This window comes from Apus apus, chromosome 15 (assembly GCF_020740795.1).
Source record: "Apus apus isolate bApuApu2 chromosome 15, bApuApu2.pri.cur, whole genome shotgun sequence".
In the NCBI taxonomy this organism is placed as follows: Eukaryota; Metazoa; Chordata; class Aves; order Apodiformes; family Apodidae; genus Apus; species Apus apus.
Window position 1 is genome coordinate 7,358,429 of NC_067296.1, and position 24,233 is coordinate 7,382,661.

General features: G+C 49.8%; 1 protein-coding gene across 2 annotated transcripts in view; it reads right to left on the reverse strand.

The window, feature by feature from the left end:
• Positions 1-15,923: 15,923 nt before the first annotated feature.
• The window catches only part of B4GALT5 (beta-1,4-galactosyltransferase 5), a 48,698-nt gene continuing 40,388 nt past the window's right edge, over positions 15,924-24,233 (reverse strand). For both annotated transcript variants that reach the window (XM_051633289.1, XM_051633288.1), the window contains exons 4-9: positions 23,581-23,705; positions 22,804-22,920; positions 21,844-22,031; positions 21,488-21,610; positions 20,886-20,987; positions 15,924-18,836 (exon numbers count right to left, since the gene is read on the reverse strand). In XM_051633289.1, the coding sequence (XP_051489249.1) occupies positions 18,689-18,836; positions 20,886-20,987; positions 21,488-21,610; positions 21,844-22,031; positions 22,804-22,920; positions 23,581-23,705 (803 nt within the window). In that variant the 3' untranslated portion in view covers positions 15,924-18,688. The remainder of the gene's footprint in view (positions 18,837-20,885; positions 20,988-21,487; positions 21,611-21,843; positions 22,032-22,803; positions 22,921-23,580; positions 23,706-24,233) is intronic.

Sequence of the window (24,233 nt, forward strand, 5' to 3'; positions counted from 1 at the left end):
AACCCCTGCCTGTGCTCCTGGCAGCTCCTGAGGGGCCTCCAGCAGAACCCAGATCCACTGTGGAAGGCAGGAATTATTTTCACTTGGTTTTAAGCAGACTAAAACACATGGCCTGGCTAAGCTCCTGCAGCTTTGCAGCTGGTGTGTGCCTCTGGGGAGCTGCAGCCTTGGGCTTTTGTCCCCCCTTCACATGGTCCCAGGCACAGCAAGGTCCCACCCTGCTCCTGGCATTTATGTTCTGCCCTTCCACTAACCAAAGCAGTAACAACAAGCAAAGTTTCCTCAGTATTATCACAATAGAGAATTTTATTTTATGGGAGTTCTCAGCTACCTGCCATTGTCTTTTTCCATACATTAAATATTAAAAACCCAGCCAACATAATGCAAAATTTAAAAGACCCTCCCCTCGGGCAGTTATGCCCCAGTAAATCAGGGAATCCCAGCAAATTCACCAGCTTCTCACTCAGCAACATGCTTGAAGAGCATGCCAGCCCTAAGATTGACTGCCCAAGGTCCTACAGATGTTTTTTCCAGTTAAAGCAGCTAATAGCCCCCAGGAATGCTGCAGGCAAGGAGATTCCATAAAGAGGCACTGTTAAAAAGCACATTTTTTGAGCTTGTGTAGTTCATTCTGTGTAATAAATGTAAATATTTTATCCTGTAACACAAACTAGATTTTCCTAAAGTTTCCACAACGATAACTTGGGGATCGCTCAGCTGCCCCAGCCCTGGGTGCTAGCAGCTCTTCTCCACCTCTTCCCTGTGGCTGCTGAGATGATGTTGGCCACGGGTGGGTGCAGGAGGACCCCTCAAGCAGGTCCCTTTAGGAAAGGAGCCGTGTCCTACTGCAGACAAAGACCTGAAGTACTGTTGTGCAGGTGTGACTCACCCCAGCAGTCACAATTCACTGAGCCTGAGACACTAGAAATACTGTCCCTCAGCCTCTTTTTCTTGCCTCCTGAAGAACCTGGCCTCTGGTTCTGATGTGCCTGCAGAGAGGACTGGCACCAGGCTTCTTGCTGTAAAGTCAGAATCAACAATGCAAGCAGCAGGGCTCAGAACATCTACTCTTAAAGCATCCATCACATGGGTTTTAATTCAGCAAACCACGACAGACCAGCTCCATTTTGCAAGAAATTCACTAAAACAAGGGTTTCCCTGTGGAAAAATATTAATTAGGATATGAACAAGAGCAAACAAGCAGCAATGTCTGGGGAGACCATCCCAGGAGCTTCAGTGATTTGCTTTACAAGTCCTTTCAGTACAACCTGAGACTGAGTCTCCCAATCATTTGCTTGATCAGGAGAAATGTGATGCTCCAGCCAGAATAGGGACTAAAGAACATTTTAGGGGAGGTGACTTTGTAGATACAAATAAATCTGTTGGCCTGCTCATCATTTCCAGGTTTGAATGCAGTCTTTCCAGACCCAGAAGGACCACCCCCAAAAGAGAGCAGGAGGCTGTGTCAGCACAGAGCAGCTGGAAAGCTGCAGCCTGGGAGATGTGCTTTCCAGCCAGTGCCTGGTGGAAAGGGGCAGAAATATCAGCAATTGCAGGCAAAGCAAGCCCTTGACATTCCATGCTTTCACACTAGGTACCTCCAGGCTTACCAAAGGCACTGGAAAATCCTGCTAGGCTCTCAGAGAGAAATCAGTTTGCCCAGGTCTGGAATAAAGGGTGATAAAATCAGCTGCCTCCTTCTCTTCCCTGCTTCAAACAGTCTGTCAGGGGGAAGGTGCACAGGGCAGCAGCTCTGGGGAGCTGTGAGAAGGCACCAAAGGTGCTCTGAGCCAGGCAGGTCATGCACAGCAGCTCCAGCCCTTGGGGAGTGACAATACAAATACAGCAGAAACATTTCAACACCCATCAGAGCCCCTCCTGCCCACCCGTGCTGTGTGCAGGTCTGGGCCACTGCTGCTTGGGTTGGGAGCTTAAACTCCAGCAGAGCTTTCTTCCCCACAGCTAAATATTGCACTAATGCACTTTCTATGTACAGTTGTGATGCTGAGTCACTCCAGAGCATCTTCCCTCCAGTTCTCATTATGTTGCTGTCAAGGAACGTCAACCCCCTTCCCAGACCCTGGGGCTCACTCTGTAGAAATAAACCCCCAGTGTTGTGTGTACTTGAGCTCACGAGTCCATTAGCTATATATAGCTCCCATCTACCCAAGGATTTGCAAGAAAACAGATGAATGCTCAAACCTAATTGCAAGCCACATCCTATAGATTCTGACAGATTTGTTTTCTCTTGAAATCTGCTTCCAGGATGCAGTTCTGAGTGCTCCCAGTGTTTAGTTATGACTTTACAGCATGCTGGAGCCCCCCAAGCATCCTCAGATACTCAGCACCAAGGCTGCAGTTTCACAGCTACAAAGCTGATGTACAGCAATGGTGGTTTTTTCAGAGCAATTATTCATCCCAGTGGACTAGTCAGTACATTAGTTAGGCTAAAAAGCAGTACCACAACAATTCTCAACATGTGTACAGAGAAGTGGAAGGTGAGCAGCTGATGGAAGGCAAACTCCTGCTCTTTCACTCAACTTTCAACCATGTTGAACCCTACTGTCTTTTTCTGACTCTTACCTCCCAGAGCAGTATCTCTCCTTGTTAAACCCTGGGATTTCTGGCCTGATGTAAATTCAAATCCAATGCAGAAGAGTTCAACAGGATAAAATAAACCTAAAATTATAAAATAGACAATTCAGCAGAGCCTTCTATTGCATTTGGAAGACACCTGCTTGACCCACCCAAGTTGTTCTGCATTCAGTTACTTGTAGTTTTGCCAAAATTAAAACTGCAAAGGTTGGATTTTTCCACACCATTTGTTGGTCTCTAGTAGGAATAAAAGGCAATGTCAGGAGAATTAACTATCTTCAGGGACCAGATCAGGGCAAAAGTACACAACATTAACGGGGTGAGACTGTTACTAGAGAAGAAAAGGAAGGAGGATTCATGTGATATTTGCAAGCTGCATGTCTCTGCAGATGAACAAGGAAGAGAAATGAGAATTTTATGGGAAAACCTTAATTTTAGCATTCCACATTGATCAGTTGCTTTGTTTTGCAATCCAAATATCCTTCTAATATTATGAACTAAGAGAATGAAATTACACCAACTAAACAGAATGAAACTAACACTACAGTGCAGTCAGGATCCTGGGAGCTCTCCCACTATATTGCACCAGTAAATAACCCTTGTAGTTTAGGACTCCTCCTGATCAATAGTATAAAATCCAATATTTAATGAAAAGGGTAAGTATGACTTTGTAAATGCATCTCTTCAGTTTGCTGAGGAATAAATGTAAATTTAACAGATGGTTTTGCTGCACAATCATACCAGAGATACCAAAGGCATCTGGTAAATTTTCTATATGATCTTTCTCTCAAGCTAAGGGACTTCAGTGGGATCTGTTCTCAGGGCCAGGACACCCTGCACACTCCTGCCTGCTGCTCCTGCCTGCCCGTGGCTGCACAAGGAGCCTGTTGCTCCTGCCCCCCAGGGCACATCCCAGCACTCAGCCTTTCTCCTCCCTCCTTGAGATCTTAGTTGGTGTAATCGGCTGTATTTAAGTTCCAGAAAGATGATAATTCTTTGTCCCAGCTGTTTGACTTGGCCCTGGTGCAGCCAGCTCATGCTTGGCACCCTGTACATATCCATTAAAAGCCTTTGCAGCCTCTTGATGCTCACGGGCAGGGGACAGCAGCAGGGGTGACAGGAGGGAACATCTCAGAGGGGACAGTCCTTTAGATGGCATTTGCACAAGAAAAAAATAGGGTAGGTGACAAAAAGAGGGCAACTCCTCCTGTGAAGCTTTCCTCTGGGAAATGACAAGAAGTCCCTGCACAGTGTGATGTGATGCTCTGGCACGGGCTGTCCCTGCCCAGCCCCGAAGCAGAGACAATCCCCTCCCACCCACCACGGCCAGAGCTGCAGCAGAGAAGCAGCTACTTCAGCAGTTAGATGTTTCCCACTCTTGCTGTATTCAGTCCAACCTGTCCAAGGAATTTCACTGAGCTAAACCAGTATGAGAAGGCCCCCCACCAAAGTTCTGAAGGGATCAGGACCATGTCACTTGTCATTAGAGGGTCTCCTGACCTCAAAGCCTGCACTTCTCAAGGTTTACGTGGCTGTAGGTCTGGCCTCAGTCCTGACCTTTTTGGGCTCTAACAGGTTGCAGTGAGACAAAAGCTGAGCCCCTTTGCTCCTGTTGCAGAAGAAAGGACAGAGGGTGGCTATGAGGTGACACCAATTTTATAATTTAAGGCCTGCATTGGGTTGTTATGGCAACAGGAATTCCAGCCACCACCAAGGGCTCCTCCAAACGCCTCCCCACCATCCTCTGCAGAGCCCAACTTTGCAATACACACCAGGCAGGAGGGAGATAAAGAAAAAAGGCAGCTCATCTCCCCACAGATTGCTTTTTCCTCCTGAAGAGTAAAGCAAATGAGAAGAACAGCTTAAATAAGCAAGCCTACCGACACAAGCTCTGGAAGCCAAGTCTAGCAGCAGGAAGGCTCAGACTCTCAGGTCATGAAGCCCACAGGGGCTGGAGCCACCAGCATGACAAAACTCACCTGGTGTGTCCCCAGGGGATACAACCACATGGCTCTTGATTTGGGTGAGGTGTTACAGGATGCATCCCAGTGGGATGGGAATTAATCCCTCCTTCTGCAGCCCCCAGGTTCTCATCAGGGGAAACCTGAGGCTTGCACATACACTAACAGCAGTCTGTCCCTTGCTGTGCCACTTCCCCAAGCACAGTTTCCTTTGTCTGCCTGGTGAAAGCCTGCATTTAATCCGTGGACTTATATGGTCCTCATCTTCACCATCTCGAGGACCACCAGGACATTGCTTGGTTGGTTTAGTTTTGCAGCTGTCATGCTGGAATTCATAAACAGAAGAGCTGTATGTGAGACACGTGAAATAAACCTCCTTTACTGAAGCCTCAGCTGGAGTCCTGCATCCAATTTTGGGCTGTGTCCATCAAGACAGACAGGCCCCAGAGGACAGCAATAGGAATGACCAGAAACATAGAAAAAAAAAGATGGAGATGGAGGGAAATGGGTCAATTAACTAATGAAACCAGAAGGCAGAGCGGAGGTGGGGTAGTGGTTTTCCGTTCATAAAAGGTTCCTGTAGAAGGAACAATGCCTTGTTTCCATATCTGCTGGGAACCCGACAAGAACATTAAGATGGGAGAATGACGATGGCTTTTGGGAAAAGCTTTCAAAGACTTACAGAAGTACAGTACAGACCTGTGGTTGGGTTGCCCAAGGAGACTTCAGGGTGGAGATATCATTAAGACTTCCAGGAAGAAGGTGGGTGTCTGTCAGGGATGGTCTAGATGTATTGGTCCCAGCTTGGTACCAGAAGATGGGTTAGGACATGTCTCTGTGTACCTTCCTGCCATACACAGCAGAGATTTTTCTATTAGAACCTGACACATACACTACAATTATACATGGATCTTATCCAGATCTCAGCAGCCATTTACAGCAGAATCCTCTTGACTGCAGTGCCCAGGACTAGTCTGGGATTTCAGAAGGTAGATAAGGTGTTCAGTGTCACCCCTGGACTCACCTCACTTTGCACACTCAGCAGCTCAGCTTGCCCTTTCTTGGCCACACCAGCCTGGAAGTTCAGTGTCCCCAGCAGCAGCATTCACACATCTCTGCTCCATTTCCCTCCTGCTGATGTCCTTTTACTTTAAACTAGCAAAAGTTGTTATTAATCTGTCAAACATGATCCACCACTTAGAAATGGCTGTAATGTAATAACACCTCTCCTGCAGGCCATCAATTCCTGGCTTAGAAAAGCTGTTTCTGCTGAGCAGCCTTGCCTTGCTGTGCAATCAGCTCAGGCAGGTCAGTGTAGACTGAAAAGACAATTTATGGACTAGATAAATCAGGAAAGGGGCAAGCTGCAAGTGAGAGAGACCTCCACAGCCAGTGGGGAAAAAGGGGCATGAGCTAGTCTGCCCAGAAGCTGATGCTCCCACAGTTGTCTCTTTCCTCTCACTTTTTCCCTTGAAACCTGTTGTGCAAACCTCTGCACCCTGCACCCCACTCTGTGCAACAGCTGCCAGTCATGGGCACAGGGCTCAGCACCTCTCGTAAAGGCACCAAGCCCCCTCAAACACTCTCCTAAGCTCTCCAAAAGGTTTCTTTTCCGGCAAATTCAAGTCTAGGAAAGTAAAGCTCAGAGTTATTGGTCACCAAAATATGCAGAAGTCCACCAGCCCAGGACAGCCACTTCATCCAGCACCTCCTGACTGCAGCCATGCATCTGCCTTGCAGCTTGTCCTCTGCTTCCAGCTACTTTTTCTGATTCACCTTGAACTGCTGCCACAGCTGCAGGATACCTTGGGAGAAACAGGAGAAGCCAAAAAAACCACAGGGCCTACATTACCCTAAAAATAAACACCCAAGAGGAGTCAGTCATTAAAACAGTGAGTAGATGAACTGGAACCAGCAGAACTCCCATAAAGCACGTACAGCAAAACACAAATCAGCATCAGCACCACCATGGTGACAAATGTCACCATCCTAGGTCACACCCAGCACCAGGTACTACAGCAGGCTCGGAAGCAGCTTCTTTACAGCAAAAGCACAATTATTGCAACATAAGACTAGGAGGAAACAGCCCATCAGCAGTGCAGGGAAGTGTCAGATTGGCCAGACTTGAGTATTTTTGTTCTTGTTAATAAATAAAACCGTGATGATTAAGTGGAAGCAAAATAGTGCTGTGCATAGAGTGCCTGTGCAGTACATTAAACCCAAGTAATTTAAAGAGCAGAGCATATTGTGTAGATAATTCATTCTCTTTTGATGAACACAATGCCACTTCAGCTGCCTAAACTTTCAAGGAGGGGGGTCCCTTTTAAATTAAAATGTAGACATTTACAAATGTGTGTGCACCTTTAAATTATTCATTTTTGAAGCAAGCTGACTTGGTCACGCATTAGAAAGAATAAAGCAGTTTCACCTTTCTGTAGATTACACCCAGCAAACTGCCAGGGCTGTGAATGAGCCAAGCAAGTCTGTCTTGTGAGGAGGGCGTGTTTTGGTCCCCAAGGCAGCACCAAGTCATTAGGGAAGGTGCATTTGCTGAGGTCAAACCCAAAAAAAGAACAAAGTGCTGAAGAGCCACTGGGATGTAGAATCAATCTGCCTCAGTGCCCCTCTCAAAGCAGGTCCTCCCCAGCAATTAGGGATGTTACAACAGCTGATACCCAGAGTGCAAATGATTTCAAAGGGTTTAATTGCTTTCTTCCTAATGACACTGCAGGCAACAGCCCTCTCCCTCCTTCCCTGGGTCTCTTGTCTCCATGGGAGCTTCACAGCCAGTTTGTGGGGGCTGGCCCAGGCGAGGGCAGCACAGTGGGGATCTCAACCATGGCATGAGCAGTAACTTCCACAAAACGGATTCCAGCCCAAAATAAAGCCCTACCACTTGCCCCCCTCAGGAAAGAAACAAAAAGCACCCAATGCTCATATTCTGGTTTGAGCCAGGATGAAGCAAGTTTTCCAGGACAACCCTGGATCCTAACTTACTGAGTCTTGGGAGCCCAACTGAGCCCTGTGAAAGCTGCATCTCCCTGCACAGTGTCTGCCAGGCTCAGGTCTGCACAGGGATGTTGGGCTCCTCTGCCCCAACCTGCTTCAACAGCTCACAGCAACTGGGACCTCTCCCATGGGTTTTGTTTGCCTCAAGGCATATCGACTACAATATTTCAATTAAAAGAATAGAGGAATCTTTGGGTTAAAACAGCCTGGTGACCATAACCCAGTGAGGTGAAAGCCCAGGAGGGGTTTGCAGCCGAGATGCTGTGCTGGCCACCGGCAGCTGCTTGGGCAGAGGCTGCAGCTGAACCTGGAGGTGCCATCAGCAGGAAGGGAACCACGATCCCCTCTGCCCATCCGAGCAAATCTACCTGCATGGACCAGAGCTGTGGCACCACAGCTCTGCCCCACAGCTCCTCTCCTGGTCCCAGCAGCTCTGCTGCTCCAGCTTTTCACAGACAGAAGCTTCCAGAGATGGTCTTTGATGCAAGCAGCCCCTTCTCTGCTGCACGGAAAGAGAAGCAGGAATTCAGGTGCTGACATGCAGTCTTGCAGCAGCAGCAACTATGCCAGGAATTCCAAGCCTGGCTGCAGGCCGTTTGCACCAGGTTTGCCCGATGTATGTGTCAGCATCTCCGACCCCGAGCTCGGCCTGGCATGGCCGTGAGCGCCGGGACCAGCCCGTGTCCCCAGAGCTGCCCCCGGGGCTCAGCCCTGCCCAGCGGTGTCCCCGGGCCGTGGCACCGGGGCAGAGGCTCCAGCCTGTCCCAGCAGTGCCACCTGCTGCCACACTCGGCTCCTGGCAGCGGCAGCAGAGGGAAAAGGCAATTCATTCCCATCAGCAGGAATAAGGGAGTCCTCCCGGTTTACACGCACGCTGCTCCACCTTGGAAACGGTGCCAACGTTTAAAACATCTGTATGTGCCAGACCACACTAATCCCACGGGCAGCGATATCCGAGAGCTCAGTTCCCCACCAGAGCCTGAGGTCAGAGGTTCCCTCATCCTCCCTGGACCACAGCTCTTCTCTGACCCCTCTGGTGCACATTTCCCAGCTGGGAAGGGACAAAGTCACTTGGAAGTTACCCCCAGCATCCCGCTGTGTGCCTGCTGCCCCAGCCCGAGGGGCAGAGCAGAGGAGCAGCTGCACAGTCCCCCCAGCACTGACCCGTGCTCAGCATGGACCAGGCATGGCATCAAAACCTGCTTTGCTTTCTCAGCCTTCTTGTGGATGTGTCCAGCCTTCATCTTGAGAAGGCAGAGCTACACAGTTTTACCCATCATTGGCAGACAGGAAACCAAGAATGAAATCTCTCATGTTGTTTTAAATGCAGGGTGTGAAGCCCTGACTCTATGGGCTCTCCATCTGATACATCAACATTTTGATATTCAGTGTCTCTCTTGACTCTTAGTTCTACTCACTTTTGGACACCTGGTTAAAAACACACACACCATTCTGGAATACATTTATAACTTTCAAGCTAAGAAACATGTTTTTCACCTGACTGCCTGAGGCTCTTCCTTTCCATTCATATCCTGTCTTGAAACCATGCACATGGCTACAGCTGTACCAGCCTGAACAGAGGATGCTGTTTAATCCCTGAGCATATTTCTCAGCAAGTCTTAGACCCTCCATCCCTACACAGGGAGCAGAGCCTCCAGCAAGAGGCTGATGCTGATCTCAGCTCACTGCAGCAGAGCTGATGGCCCAGTGGTGGCACTGAGCCCCAGAAGCCCCTGAAGAAGGCACAGAAAGGGGAGTGAGGGCACAAAGGAGCAACCTGCCCTGAGCCAGTCGTCCTGGCACACCAGTAGTGGCATGATTTTAGCTGCAGGCTGCTTTAGCAATCAAGTAAGGCAACAATAACACTGGTGTCTTGTTATATCCTACCCAGCCAAATAAATCTCTCCCTGCTCCATACACACACAGCCCCACAGCTGCCTCAGGCAGAGGACTAAGAAAAAACAGGCAGGCACATTGTCTTCTTCTCTCTGCCCTAGGGAAGGGGAAAGGAAGACACTCTGTGCTGTCAGCAAATGAGGCTGTCAGAGCTCTCACAGAAACTCTTGAGCAAGGACCATGGAAACCCTCTGCTGTGCATTTCCCTGTTCGAGCCAAAGTTATTAAGGACTGAAAAAGTGATTAAGTCAGATACCTGTGCATTAACAGGCTGTCAGTACTAGGAGACATGTTTGTGGAGCATGAGCTGTCTTCCCAGGCTCAGTGGCCAAACCACACAATGAAGAGTCACAGACAGACACCCTGGAGCAGAGGCCTAGCTAGACCTGGGTGTTTCCAAGCAGCACTTGGTATCCAGTCCCTCTGGCTGCAAAACATCTCAGTGAGTTTAACCACCACATGTCAGGGGAGTGAAAAGTTTCAGCAGTCTTCAGTTCAGAAGGCCAAGCCATTCACTGACAGACACTGCAGACCCTGAAGGTGCTCCTGCCTGCTGCTGCAATTGGCACAGCCCAGTCCCAACTCCCTGTGTTTGCATCAGGGAAGTGTGGAAGTTGCTAGGCTCAATACAGTAACATCTTAGGGCTCTGCACCTTTAGATTAATCTCAAGCAAAACACCCATAATTGCATTTTGCACTTGAGATATTTTAAAAAAAGAAAATTCCCCCCCAAAAAAAACCCCAAAACCAAAAAGAACCAAAACCAAACACAAAAAAAAACCCCAACACAAAACAAAAAACAACCCAAAACCAAACAACAAAACCAACCAAACCACATCAAAACAGACCAGCTGAATTTCAGAAGGGCCCCACCTACCACTAGTTTCCAAAGACTACTTGCAATCAGCCTCCATCCTCCTCTCAAAACACAACCAGAAGCTGGCAAAGGTGGCTGGTGACAAGGGACATCCCCACCCTGCTGGAGCTGGGCTTTGAGAATCTACCAAAGAACAACATTTCAGTTTTTAACTTGACTTGGGTCAAACATTTCAGCAGACTGTCTGTTCCCCAACAAATCTAGCAATATTTTGCCATCATAAATTGACACTAGTTTACATTAACTAAAAACCTCTTGTATTCAATATCTAGTTTGAGAAATCTACTAATTCAAAGTAGATTTATATCCACAGACCCTGCTAGAGCATTCAGTGAGTTTCCCAACATACAAACCTAAGTTTACCAAATAAGAACACGGAAAAACCCAAATAACTGATTCCCATCATCTAACTGACACAAGATAGATACACGAGACCAGCAGGAATCCACCAACAGAAACCACTGTCAGACCCAGAGGTATTTGTGTGAACTTCAGGAAAACATGAGCTGCAGAGTCTCAAGAGGAGATAGTACTTGAAAGGAGACTAACATCAAGTTTAAAAATTCACCATATCCCAAACTCCACCTGGTGGGACCAGTGCTCCTGAAGGGTTTGGGAGCAGGGATGCATGAGTTAAGCCTTCAAGACACCCTTTATTCCCTACAGATTTTCCACAGGGGAACTTACATCCCCACCTCCTCCCATACAGGCAGGCAGCCCGAGTGTCACAAACCTGCTCACACCACCCACCGAGACTCCTTGGCTAGAGAGGAGTCAGCTCCCCACTCTGTCCCTTCAAAATCCAAACAGTTTATCTGAACAAAACACCAAAGCACAGGGAACTCTGGCTCCCTTTCCAGGCTTGGTCAGATCCCTCCTGGGGAGCCAAGGCCCACAGTGGTTCCTGGAAGCACCCAGAAGGATCCTGCACTTCTCAAAAAGTCAGAGGAAGGAGCAGTTTGGGCCCAAAAAGGCATGGAAGGAGAAGAGGGGGAGCTGAAAAATATCCAAGCTTTAAAAAATTGTTATTTTACTTCTTTTCTTTAAAGCAAAGCCGTGACATTGTTTAAAAGAAGAAAAATGTTGTGTTTATAAATATTAATAGAGAAAAGGATTAAATAGGAGGCTAAAATAGCATGAACATGAAACATCATATCTGAGTGTGAGGACAAATGTTTCTCTTCAGCTCAGAACTTTCCCTAGTTTTGGTCACCAGACAAGAAAATCCTCAGCAGATCCACCAGCTGTGCTCAGCAAAGGGAGATCCACACTGGGTATTCCCATGGCTAGGAACTGCACCTAAGAAAGGAATTAAGCAACTGGAAAACAATGAGAATTATTTCTTCTTAATAGTAAATGACAGCTGCAAGAGCAGGAATAACTCATCCAAAGAAATCAGGGAAGTAGCACATGGATGCCTGGGAGCACCTTCAGGGCCAGACTTCAGCTCACAGCAAGGAAGCAAAACCCAACACTGCCTCACCCACCGGCAGCTCAGCTTCCCCCGGAGCTTTGAGACTCACACGTGGCTTCCTTTTTAAATACCCTTAAAAACCTGGGGTTTCCCCTCCTCTTTCAGGAATCGCACCCAGTTTCTCCGGGCACAGACCGCAGCCTGACGGGGCCGCTGCGGAGAAGCCGGGGGAGCTGAAACCGCCCCTTCCAGGGCTGCCCGGGGACGGGGGACACACCTGGGGGTGCCCCCAGCTTCCCCTGGTCTCAGCCATGCCTGAGGAAAAGGAAGAAGGGGTTTGGAATGTCCCGGCCCCAGGGCCGGGCTGGCTCCTGCAGCCACCAGGTGGGGCTTGGGGACCACGTTCCGCAGCCACCGCCGGGCGCGCCCCGCGGGAGCGGCCCCCGCGTTCCTGGCACCCCCGGAGCGGTGTTAGCTCAGCTCCTTGCAGGGCCTGAGCACCTCCGGGCCTCCCTGGGGGTCCAGCCCCCGCCTGCGCCCACCCCTGCTCACCACGATACCCTCAGCCCCACCGGCATCCTGCCCCAGAGCAGCTGGTCCCAGGGCGAGGGGACAAGGTCAGGCTCTTGTAGGACTCTGCCCCATCACCCAGCTCCCCTCTTGGGCATGATGGGACCTGTGGGGCACAGCTCCTCACCCAGGTGGAAGCACTAATTGCTCTCCCCAGCTGCACTGCTCAGCACCTATTTGGATTGGCGCTGAAGCACCTGCCTTATTTGCAACCTGTTGAATTAAGGGCTGCAGCTGGGTGGGAGGGCTTGGGGAACTGCTCTCCTCCCCTCCCCTTCTTGTCTGTTTCCCAGAGGCTGGTTTGGGTCTGAGCTGTACCTTTACCCCTTTTGCTTTTTACCTTTCCCCGGGTTCTGACTAACAGAGACAGATGATCTGTGTTCAAGCAAACCCTGGCTCCCCACAAGATTTCCCAGGGCTACCAACAGCTACTGGGCATTTTGCTGCTGTAAGTCTGGCCCTGGCGCACTTGACCCCCCCCCCCCCTAAATGGGCTCAAACCCCCCAAAAAATAAGCTCTATTAAAGACAGCATATTCCATCCCCCTCCTGCTCTAGGGCTGGCTGCCAGGGGCTGTGGCATCTCCAGGCAACTCAGTCACCTATGAGAAGTTTCCAGCTACTGAAGCAGCTCTGAATTATGAATTTGCTTTGTCAAATGAAGGTCTCAGCTCAAGACATTGTGAGTGATGACAAAGCCCCCAGCACACATGTACCCTGTGATGGATCTCAGGCTATCACCCTGATAATGCAATTAGCTGCTTTAATGTAATTAGAGATATAGGAGTGCCAGGATGAGAGTGGAGAGGTAGGACCTGGGTGCGATTCCTGGGCAGCACAAGGGTGACTGTGTCACCTCCCAGTCCTGGGTCCCCAGCCTGTCCCACCAACAAATGCAAACAGCAGCAGGGCTGAGATGTGGCTGCACAGACTGTGCTGAGGCTGTTGGATTTGCTCTGTCACTCCTTGGGGAGGCACTGCCTGTCCTCAGCTCCTCCCAGGGCAGGTCATGGGAGGCTGATCTGGCTGGTCCCACTGGCAGGTCACAGGGCACTGAGGAGGCTCATCACAAGGTGACAAGGGTTGTATCACCCAGGCAGCATTCCTGTTGGTTGGAAACCTGCTGCCCCGGTGAGAAGGCCGTGCCCAGGATGCAGGTAGTTGTGCAAGAGTTCCACAAGTGCCACCTCACTCATAGCACTTGGAAACTGCCCTGCTGCCTGTTGTCCCCGTGGCTCAAGATGGTGCTTAAGGGCCTGATTTCACAATCCAGGGTCCAGGCATCCTGCAGCTCTCCCTGGCTGACCAGCTCTGCCTGTTTGGATGAGCCACCACGGCCCAAACACCCACCCACTCGTCCTGTGTCCCCGCCAGCACTGGAGGGGGTGGCACCTGCCTTGTCAACGGGGGCAAAGGACCAGCCTGAGTCCCTGCTGCTCAAGGGGGAGTGTCTGCTCTTGCTTCACTCAGCTGACACCAGATGAGTCACTGTTTTTTTCCCTTTCTTGCTGTTTTTATCTTATCCAAAAATGATTCAGCAGGCAGGCAGTGCCATCAGCGGTGCGGGAGGGCCTGGGAGCTGTGACATGGCAGCTGCCCATGCCCTGCACGTGGCTCCCCAGCCTGCACACCCAGGGGAATGGTCCTCAGCCCTGGTCCCACTCCCTCCAGCAGCTGATATGCTGTGTGGGGGGCTCTCCTTGCTTCCCAGAAAGCACAGGAGGAGGCTGTCACAGCCCAGGGGGTGCCCAAAATCCCTGGAGGGATGTCACCAAGGCTCCTTGCCCTGGCAGACACTGCTGGGAGAACAGCAAGGAGCTGGATGGGCAAAGGGGATATCTGGAAGGTGGGAGATGCTAAGGGCAGGCAGCAGCACAGCAGATGTGGCCACGGGGCTGAGCTATCAGATCATGGGAGAGGACGGGATGTTGCTGGTGGTCCTTGGCTGCCTACCTGGGAGAGTGTTTCAGAGGAAAGGGGTTTTGGGGAAGTTCTCCCCAGCAGGATTTGCTAAGAGCAGCTGTTCAGCCACAGTTAATCCCCCTGTGACCCTGCTACTCCTGTTCACTTCTCACACCTCTTGACTACCAAGAGCCCTTCTTAAAATAACAGTCAATATTGTCCCACTGCCTGCCCGTGGGAAGAATAAATAAATACCCGAGGACACCCTGCCCTTCCCACGGGGAGTGTGCCCAGAGCAGCAAACATGGGGGCTCAGTGGACCACAGGACCCCTGGGTCATGCCAGGTGGGGGGTCAGCACCTCTGCCTCTGTAGGAGGAGAGAGGCCAACCCAAGAGCCACAGCACATCAGCACGAAGCTCCTGCGTTGGCTGGTGACTCACAGCACCACCTCCCAACCTACCAGCTCCCAGGAGGAAATTAGTAACCTTAAAGGGGAAGAAAATTGCTGCAACTGGAAACTTTTACGCTAAAACTGGCTACCTAGTGCTGGAGGAGCCTCTGAAGCTGTACTGAGATTTCATCAGGGGTATCACCTTGTGCAGGAGCTCAGCTCAAAGCAGGGGACACACTGATGCCTGGTGCCAGCAGCAGAACTGTGCCACCAGCCCCTGGGCAGAGAGCCTGGCCCTGTCCTGCCAGGACAGATGCTGTTGGCACTCACCAGCCCTGCTCCCATATGGCTGGAGGAACTCATTTGCATCTGCCTGGCCAGAGGAGCCACATCCTTCTCCTAGCCCTGTCTTTAGTTACACGGGCACAGCCACCCCAGTCTGGTGCCTACCAAGAGTCAGCTCTGGCAGGAAATGTTATGCTGCCCAAATCTTTGGGGGAGAAAAAGTACATATGGTTTTTGTGTTATTTATCAGATGCTCAGAAAAAGCTTGATTTCTAGAGTAGGTGCTCCAAAGAGGAAGGAGTCCATCTCCTCCTGCCCAGCCACTGCAGGGGTGACACAGGCAACGAACCCCCCAAAGCTGGGGTACCTGTAGAGGGGCACAGGCACCCCCCCAGACTAAGGCCAGGGACTCCCACCAGTGTACGTACAGGAGCCAGCCAGGCTCCCACCTTCACTGGCAGCAGTTGGAAGGAGTTTGTCACCCCCCAGGCTCCAGCCAAGCACTGCGGGTGGGAGGAAGCTTCCCAGAAGATGGAGAGCTAAATAAAGGCAAGGCCTGGAACAACACAGGACTGCCAGCTATTTATTCTAGCATGCCTGTACACTGCAGAGCAGGAGGAAGATATTTTAAAGCTGCTGCAAGAAACTTCATCTGTCTGCCTGGGTTTGTTGATAAAAAATCCAATGACCAACCCTCCTCACAAACATCTCCAAGTCTGGCACCACCTTCAGTCAAACACCTTCCTAAACGCTCCTCCCTCAAGGCAGCCAGCATATCCATCAGTGCTACACTGAGGGAGATGGTTGGAAAAAAGGCTTTAGCACACACAGAGTAGTAAGAGCATGATGAGCATCCACACCCTGCTCTCATTTCCCTTCTGGCCAGCCCAAAAGAGAAATTTCTAACCAGCTTTTAGCATCCAGGGCTTGCCCTTCTCCATCTGCTCTCCTAAGCAATTACTCTGGGCTTTCAAGTAAAAGCACACCCTGACATCCTGTAAGAAAAAGCAATCACTGCAATCTTTGTTCTTGAATATGTATTTTTTACTGAAAAAATCATTCATAAATTAACAAATACAAAAATGTACAAACACATGGGTAAATAAATGTAATGACACAAAGGATTGCTTTGCTGAGAAGTGTGTGTGTGTTTTAAAACACTAGTCTTCAGTGCAAAAACGTCCCCCTGGCACCTCTTAAAAACATAACAGTAAGCTCAAAAGCCATGATGATGGAAAGCTACTTTAAGAGTTTAAAGCCACTTCTGATGGTGAGCGACCTGAAGCACGTTGCCCAGACGGTACCTCCCTTAGAGGAGCAGAGCTTTACGGAGAAACAACTGTCAATAAATAGTCTTGCAAATAAAACCCACATGGCTCATTAAAAAAAAAATAACAAAACAAACAACTAACCCAACAATAAATCAGCATTGAACAGGACCTGCCCTGTGGTGGAGCTGACCAACGGCGTTGACATGGAAGGGGCAAACGAGTGGCCTGGTTGAGTTTCAGCTGCCAGAATATGTACAAGTTCTCCTTAATACGAGTGTTTACACCATAACAGCACATGCGCTTGACAGTATGTTTTTAACAGTTACATTTACTATACAGTATTTGACATAGCTGATAAAGATTAACAGTGCACATTTTCAGATATTCCACATTTTTAAAAGGGGAAAAAAAAAATTAATAAAATTCAACGTGATTAGAACAAAGGAACTGTGAAGATGGATGCTGCTGGGGTGGGGGGGTGATGGACCCTTTTGTGCCAACCATAGAGTGCATTTTTGAGCAGAGGTAACGGCTCTTTGTTCCACACAAGGTGCAATGGGTGTCAGGGACATATCGAAGGCAGAGAAGCCTGACTAGGGTAGTTTAACACCTACTCACACACACATGCATGATTCCTGGGGTGGTGAACTTGGGACTAGTTGAAATACATTCCTTGTTTGAAGCACCATTAAACAAATACAGATTTCTAGCAAGGTCTCAAGATGAAAGAAAAGAGGGGCAGGGCGACGAGGGTTCAGCATCTGAAAAGGGTCCATGTGAATTAGAGATGGAGATTCAGAAGCAAGAAGTCTTTATTGCTGTATGCACCATCAAAAGCAAATCCTCACCTCTGCCTATAAATAACCAGGTTGGATCCCTGTGTAAGTTCAAAGACTTTAAACCTAAGGTACAAACTTATCAGCGCTTTTCAAGGGCAGGCTCGCTGTCCTCTCATACCAGCTGATAAGATCTACACAACAAGAACTCGTGTTTCCTAAACTAACATTTTCTGGATACAGGTTAGGAATGCCCTGGGCAGTCACACCCACAACAGATGCGTCTGGGGATCATACCTCCATGGAACTGAGGAAACAATGTAAACCATGAGAACTTAAGGAAACCGAAGGCAAACAACACAATAAGAAGAAAATTGGAGTACTTTGGGGGTTAAGTACCTACCGTTGTTATGTATAAATAGAAATTTTAAAGCAACCCCCAACGTATTTACTTTTAAGTCAGAGAGGTCCAGCACACGTGCGGGTGTGGGTGCTGCGAGGGCTGGATCGAGTGCCAGCAGGGGGGAGCCCAGAGCCCAGCCTGCCCACAGCAGCCGTGGGAAGGAGGGGATGGCAGACAGGAGAAGGGAGCAGGGACAGTCCAGGTCGGATGGGGCATCAAACCAAGCTCTCAGGTGCCTGGTCCTCATGTTTTCATGAGCTTGATTCACACGTCCCTCATTTCTCCCACTCGTTAACCCACCTGCCCCACCAGCTGTGCTTGTGCAAGTGCTGCCAAGTGCCAGCTGCCCCATCCCACAGCAGCATGGATGAGAGCTCTTGAGCAACCTAGCAAGCTTGCACTTGCCATCACTGGGATATACAGCAACAGGTGAGTCATTTTAGCCAGTATAGCTTTTGGACTCATTTGCACCTCATGTCGTGAAAGTGACAGAAAGGGGAGTTTTTCCTACAAACATCCCTGTTTCCTCACTCACCCTAGAAAAAGCCAGCTGCATGATTTCTGGAATAAGCAATGACACGGCTGCAATTCTCAACCACCACCCTGGAAAGTCCAGGGCCCTGTCCCACAAACATTTCTGAATATGCACAGCTTAAATCACGCAAGCAGTCCCACTGGCTTAAAAGGGAACACCTTGCACAAGTACAGTGGTGCACACACAAGTGTTCACAGAATTCAGGACTAAAATGAGTGACCGTATGTAAACCTCTAGCTTGGATTTGAGCCATAGGAGAAAAATAAAAAGGGGCGATTTACACAGCATATTTACACTTACACTTCTTTAAGAAGCGATTCTGTTGTATATACTTCAAGCAGGTAATTTAAAAAACTGCAGAGATGTAGAAGAACGGGATCAGAAGTCGTTTGATGTCCCCCCCAGGAGAGTGGCTGGCTGAACTGCTCCTGATGTTTGCCATCCAGAAGCCAGAGTCCCTCAGCTGAGCCACCTCCTGAAGGAGCAAGCGGGTCTGAGGTGAGTCCCGGTGCTGGAGATTGCTGGAGGAAGGATGTGGAGATGAGAGCAGCAGGCTGATCTGTTGCCCTGAAACCCAGAAAGCAAGTGGCAAAGAAAAGAAAGAGACTGTTGAGAGCGCTGCACGAGCATCGGGCTGGATTGGTACAGCTGGGGCAATTTGTGCGTGCACTTTCAGCCTTATTCTCCAAAATACTGTGATCCTTCATTAGACAAAGTGTCGCTTGTCCCAATAACCCTTGGAAAAAGAAAGTCTAGTGTGGTGCTTTCATGGTGAAGGGCAGAGCAAAGTTATTTTCTCCTCTTAATATTCGGTCACCAGAGCCAGCTCTGGTGTCAGGTTAACAGTGATGTTCTTATACAAGGCGTCATACGTGACGTTTGGAAAGTAGTTCAAGTTATTGAGGCCGTCCAGGGCTTGCCTTTCTTTTGACTTCCTCAGCAAGGCGTACCTGTGCAACAAGAACCAGAGGCCAAAGTCACTTTGACATATCACACAGAGCTGTGCAAAGTCCACATGACAGCAGCTAAAGAGCCCTTGAACCAACACAGCTACAGAACCACAAGTTTCTTAATAAAGATGACCAGCACCTTTTCTGTATTCCTGGCAGGCAAACGTCCCAGCCCTCACAAAATTATAGTTCATAACTTCACAAACAGCAAAATGCTCCCTGTGCCACTAGCGAGCACCCAGATGTCAAAACAACCTGATTCCCGTCCAAAATCTGCAGGTCCTATTCCTGGGAGGGCTCTGAGCTAAGGGGGTCCGTGCCAAGCCCTTGCCAGCCAGAGAGATGCAGCTGATGGGTGCTGTGGTTCTTTCTATTTTTATGAAACTGGTCCAAAAACAAGAGCAGAACTAGACAGTTTGACTGATAAGGGATGAGGAAATAAAACTCGAAGAATGATGGTTTGGGGAAGGGAACTGCAGCTGGTGCACAAACACAGCCTCAACCAAAATTAGGAGCACCATGATGAGATACAAGGGCTAAGATGGGAGGGAAAAAATAATATATATATAAGTAGAAAACCCTCAACAGAACAGGATGCTCACTATCTGCAGGCCTAGCAGCACCAGGGCAAGTGGGAGCTGGGCTGGGACCTGGGGATAGAAAAAGCATCCAGGAAGGGAATTGCCAGGAGGCAGACTGGGTGAAAGTGAAGGGGGAAGTGCCAAAACCGGCTTCACAGAGGTCACAGCAACAGGACACAGGCAAGACACTTAGTGCCTTGATGAACACTCTTTCTTCACAGTGAAAAGTCCCAAGTGAGAAGCCACAGGGCGAGGTGCTGCCTCGCCCGTGGTCACTGCAGATCCCCCCTCCTGCAGCACTGTCCCCCAGCTCCTCCTGACACTGAACCAGGGCTCCTGGGGCCAGAGGGACACCAGCAGCATTAGGAACCAGAGCTCAACCCCCACTGCACTCCCAGCCTTTCACGCTTCGAGGGTTTGACTAAATGTGGCTTTTTAAGCCAAAGCAGACTTCTCTTTTTCAAGAGTGAAATGAGAGAAGCATCTCTTACTGCCTGCACTCTCTTTGACTGAGAAATGAAAACTATGTCTAAAGATAGCATAACCTCAAATGGAAATTACCCCCAAAATGGAGTATTCTGTAAAAAAAGCCCAGCAGACAGCTCAAACAGTATCTGCAACATAAACCCTCCTTGCTGCCCCTTCTGCTAGCTGCAGGCAGGAGCCCCTCTGCAAAACAGAGCTTGCACTGTCCAGCAGCTTGTCACCTACAAGTGTTAATTCCTGCAGTTGTTAATGAAAAATATATTTCTCAGGTTTTCTGTTGCATAGTTTTCAGAAGACTCAAATTCCACCATGGTCCCTGGCTAAAGTAGCCATTCAAGCAACTCTCAATCTCCAAAACAACCCTGGCTCCTGGAGGAAGGGGCTGGAACCCTCCTGGAAAGCTGCAGGGAGAGCTTAACTTTTTGAGAAAAGAAGATGAAGTGTCCACTACTGAGTAACAACACTGCAGGGGATGTTGCTTCTGCAACAGCAACTGCCTTTGTAGTGTACACCCAGGGGGCTGCTACTGGACATCTGTCAGTGTTGCTAGGGACTGCTGATGCTTCAGCAGCCACACACCGGGAAAGCTTGTGCTCTCTGTCTTCTGTGGGCTGAAAAATCCCTCCTTCAACACTTAGATCAGCTTCTTCTAGAAACATAAGAAGCTTCTCTGACATCTGGCATTAGCCACCTCTTTAGGAACAGCCCCCTGCATATCCAGGACAGGCCCCCAACCTACCATGCTGACAACCCCCTCTTCAGATGGCATCCCAGAAGCTACAGCCACAACACAAGGACCCTTTGTCGTAGGGATGTGGGGAAGGGATGGAGGAACCCAGGCAGTGCTCTGTCTCCATCTCCCTGCAGTTAGTTGCCTTCAGGAGTCAAGGCTGCTCAAACAGCTGCAGGGAGCCTCACACATGGAACAGACTCTTTGTGAAGGGCTTTAGGTTTCTTAAAAAAAACAAATAAATTGACTTGCCTTCCTAGGAACTGCACTTCTCCCCGATGATGGTGGGGAATTGATTTGTATTTCCCTGTGTCTCCTTCTGGTCGAGTCACTGAGTAGCCTGCATACTGCACCCTGCATTAGAAAGGGAAGAAATAAAATAAAAAATGAAAACAGAAATCAACCGTTGCCTTCTTGTGCTGTCAGCTCTTGCACAGTTAGTGCACTTGGGGATCCTACAGCAGCTTTGCCTTTCCACACAGCAGATAAGCTATGCAAACCTCCCCACTCCAGCCTGGGCTCCGGGCAAATCACAGAGCACTCAGCACCTCAAGGCTTCAGAAGTTCAGCCAAGATCAGTTTAAGATCAGCAGCGTGGGATATCACACACAAAGCCAGTGGTTGCCCAACCAGCCCTTCTCTGTTTGCTTCCCACCTGCTGCCTGTGCAGGCTGGAGTGGCTCTATTCCCACCGAGACCCCACGGCCAAACTGGCTCTTCCCCAGGCCAGGTGAGGTGGATGCAGTGAGCAGTGGGTGGCAGTGGTGACACCTCCCTGCATCATGGGCACAGCCTGGCTGGCAGAACCACCACCAGAAGGCAGCTCAGTGACACCAGCTGAGCCCAGCCCCTACCTGTTCCAGAGGTCATCGTCTTCACCACCCCAGCCCCAGAAGGCATTAGGGAAACCGTTGATCTTCTGAAACTGCTCGACAGTCAGGCCACTCACCCCACCAAAGAACTCGTTGTATGGAAGCCTGTGAGGAAGAGAAGGGGTTAGGGCAGAGCCAGCCAGCACTGCAGCACTCCTGCCTGCACGGGGAAAGCCTGAGATGTGCGGATGTTCTTTCTTATATTCCCCTCTCATGCTCATTTTGCACAAAGCCCAAGAAGCAAGCAGACATTCACCTTCTGCCTTTTTAAATTAAAAAATATATCTAACACTGGCTCTTTAGCTATTAGGGTACTGGGGAGGAAGAACAGTGCTTACAGATACATGTACTTATCCAGCTTGGCTGCAAAGTGCCTTGGCATCTGTCCACACCCATAATAGTTACGGTCATTTTCTGGTATGTGGTCCACATCGTGGAAGATGAGACAGTCCCAGTCCAAGTCCTTCATTGCTTCCCGAAAGCCAACATTGAAGAGCATGGCACGGTTGAAGGGTTGGTTTCCAGCCTAGGAAGGAGAAAGTTCCTTCTCAGGGGAAGCCCTGCACAGTTCATGCTCCACATGTGCATCCTCATCTTGTCTAGAAAACTGTGGAGGGCAATGACCTTGGTGCCACAGAAGGAAACGATGTATTGGAACAGACAGACTAGTGAGATCAACCAAGACTTAAATAATTTACTGTGCAGGAGCAAAAATAAAGATGCTTAAGTCTTATTACTCAGACATTTGGAAAAAAACACCCAACTTAGATCAATCCTTTTAAGATACAGGTGACTATCAAGGTACATTTCCTGGGTGCTGAAGGCAGGTAGCTTAAGTGACAGGATCACGTACACATCAAATGACAAATCTTGTGGTTTACATTCATGAAAGTCTCCTAGATACTGCCCAGACCAGAAGTGCTTAACTCCTGTGCCTAAGGGATGCTCCCGGCAACTACTACAGACAAAAATAATGCAGTGTTATTTAAACCACAAATACCTGCTTTAAAGTTGTCTTTTTTAAAAATAGCTCGTCCGATACAGGATTCTAAAAAAACCACAGCCCTGAATCTCTACTTTATTTTTTCGATCAAACCAGTCATTTCTGGGCATGCCTCTTGGCTGCGTCACTTTTAGGCAGAACAGGACAACTTAAAACACTGCAACATGAACCCCAAACCTTCCCATGATGTGACCTGGCAGGTAAATGCCTCAGGACACAGGGCAGAGCAGCACTTGCACCTTCAGCTGAAGCTCCAGCAGCAGCCACTGCCCCGACTGCCCCAGGGCTCACTCACTTGTTCTACCACGTAAAAGGCGAACTGTAAACGTTGCCTCTGCAGCATGGGAATGAGGTGTCTGAAGAGGACGGGAAGATGCTCGTATCTGTTGCGGAAGGGGATCAGGATGGCCACCTGGGAGGAGAGGACATGGCTCTTACTGCACCGCCCCAGCCGCTACTGCCCCAGCCCGACCCGCGGACGCGGTGCAGCAGCTCCCCCACGTCAGGCTGAGCAACCCAAAATCCATCCAATCCCACTGTCCCCACAGGGATTTCTTCTTCACTTTTTGGAGAATTGTTGCTTGGGGGAAATTTAAGGTAACCTTGAGCGGGAGGGAGACTGTCCCCACCCCACAACTGCCTCTGCCCAGCACTGGGGACAGCAGGAGTGGGGCCAGGCAACAGCTACCAGGCTGCCCCAAGTCACCTGCCTCTGGGGACAGGAGTCCCCAGCAGTTAACACCCGGCCTCTGTGGGTGACATCCTACCCCAGACAGAGCGGCAGAGTGAGTGGGAGGCTCAGCAGCTGAGGGGCAGGCGGAGGAACCCCCTTATCAATCCATGCAGAAGCTCAGGGCTGACTCACACATCACTAAAGCAGCACTTGAGCTCAGCATTTCCCCCTGCCCCCCAGGCACTGCAGCTCCACACTTCAGAGATCCTTATATTAATTACTCTGGAGCTGCAAGCACATCAGACATGTTTCTGTTAATCTCTTCCCACCACCCACCCAGGACCCTCCACATCCCCCCGTGCTCGGCAGGGACACAGGGCTCCACAGCTCACTGCTCACCTTCCAGCGAGGCAGGCAGTCGCTCGGCTTCCAGTGGCCTCCCAGTTTAATTGAAGAGTCTCTTGAGAAGAACTGGTGGATGTCCTCCATCGTGATCTCGCTCATATTTACATCGACGGGGCCCTCTGCAGGGAGAAGCCAAGGAAGGGTCAGGAGCCACTGTGGTCCTGGGGCACTGCATGCATGCTCAGGGCAGCACTCTGCTGCATCCCTGGCTCTATTCCCAGCACTGGATGCAGGCAGCCTCTACTTTTCCCCAAGCACCAAAAAAAATGACTAGGAAATGCTGCTGGCAGGACTTGTAACACCTCCACCACCTCAGCAGTTGGGTTCTGTGGCTGCTGTCAGATGCAGCTCTCCATAAGAGACCCACACCAGCTGGGGCACCCTTCTACTCCTCTGTAGCAGACCCAAAACCCCACACCTCAGCAAAGAGCAGTTTCCCCCTTTTAGGAAAAATGTACCCCAAAAGCCCAATTTTCCACTGCTTTGGTGGAAGCATTTCCCCCAGCTGCAGCTCCCTTGGGGAGGGCCAGCTTGTCTCCTGCACCAGCCCCTGCCCAGCTGTACCGGGCACAGTCCAGTGCTGGGACCAGCAGTGCTGTTGAGGGGTAAAGGAGCCAGCCCGCTGTTGCTACCCCTGGAAAAGGGCT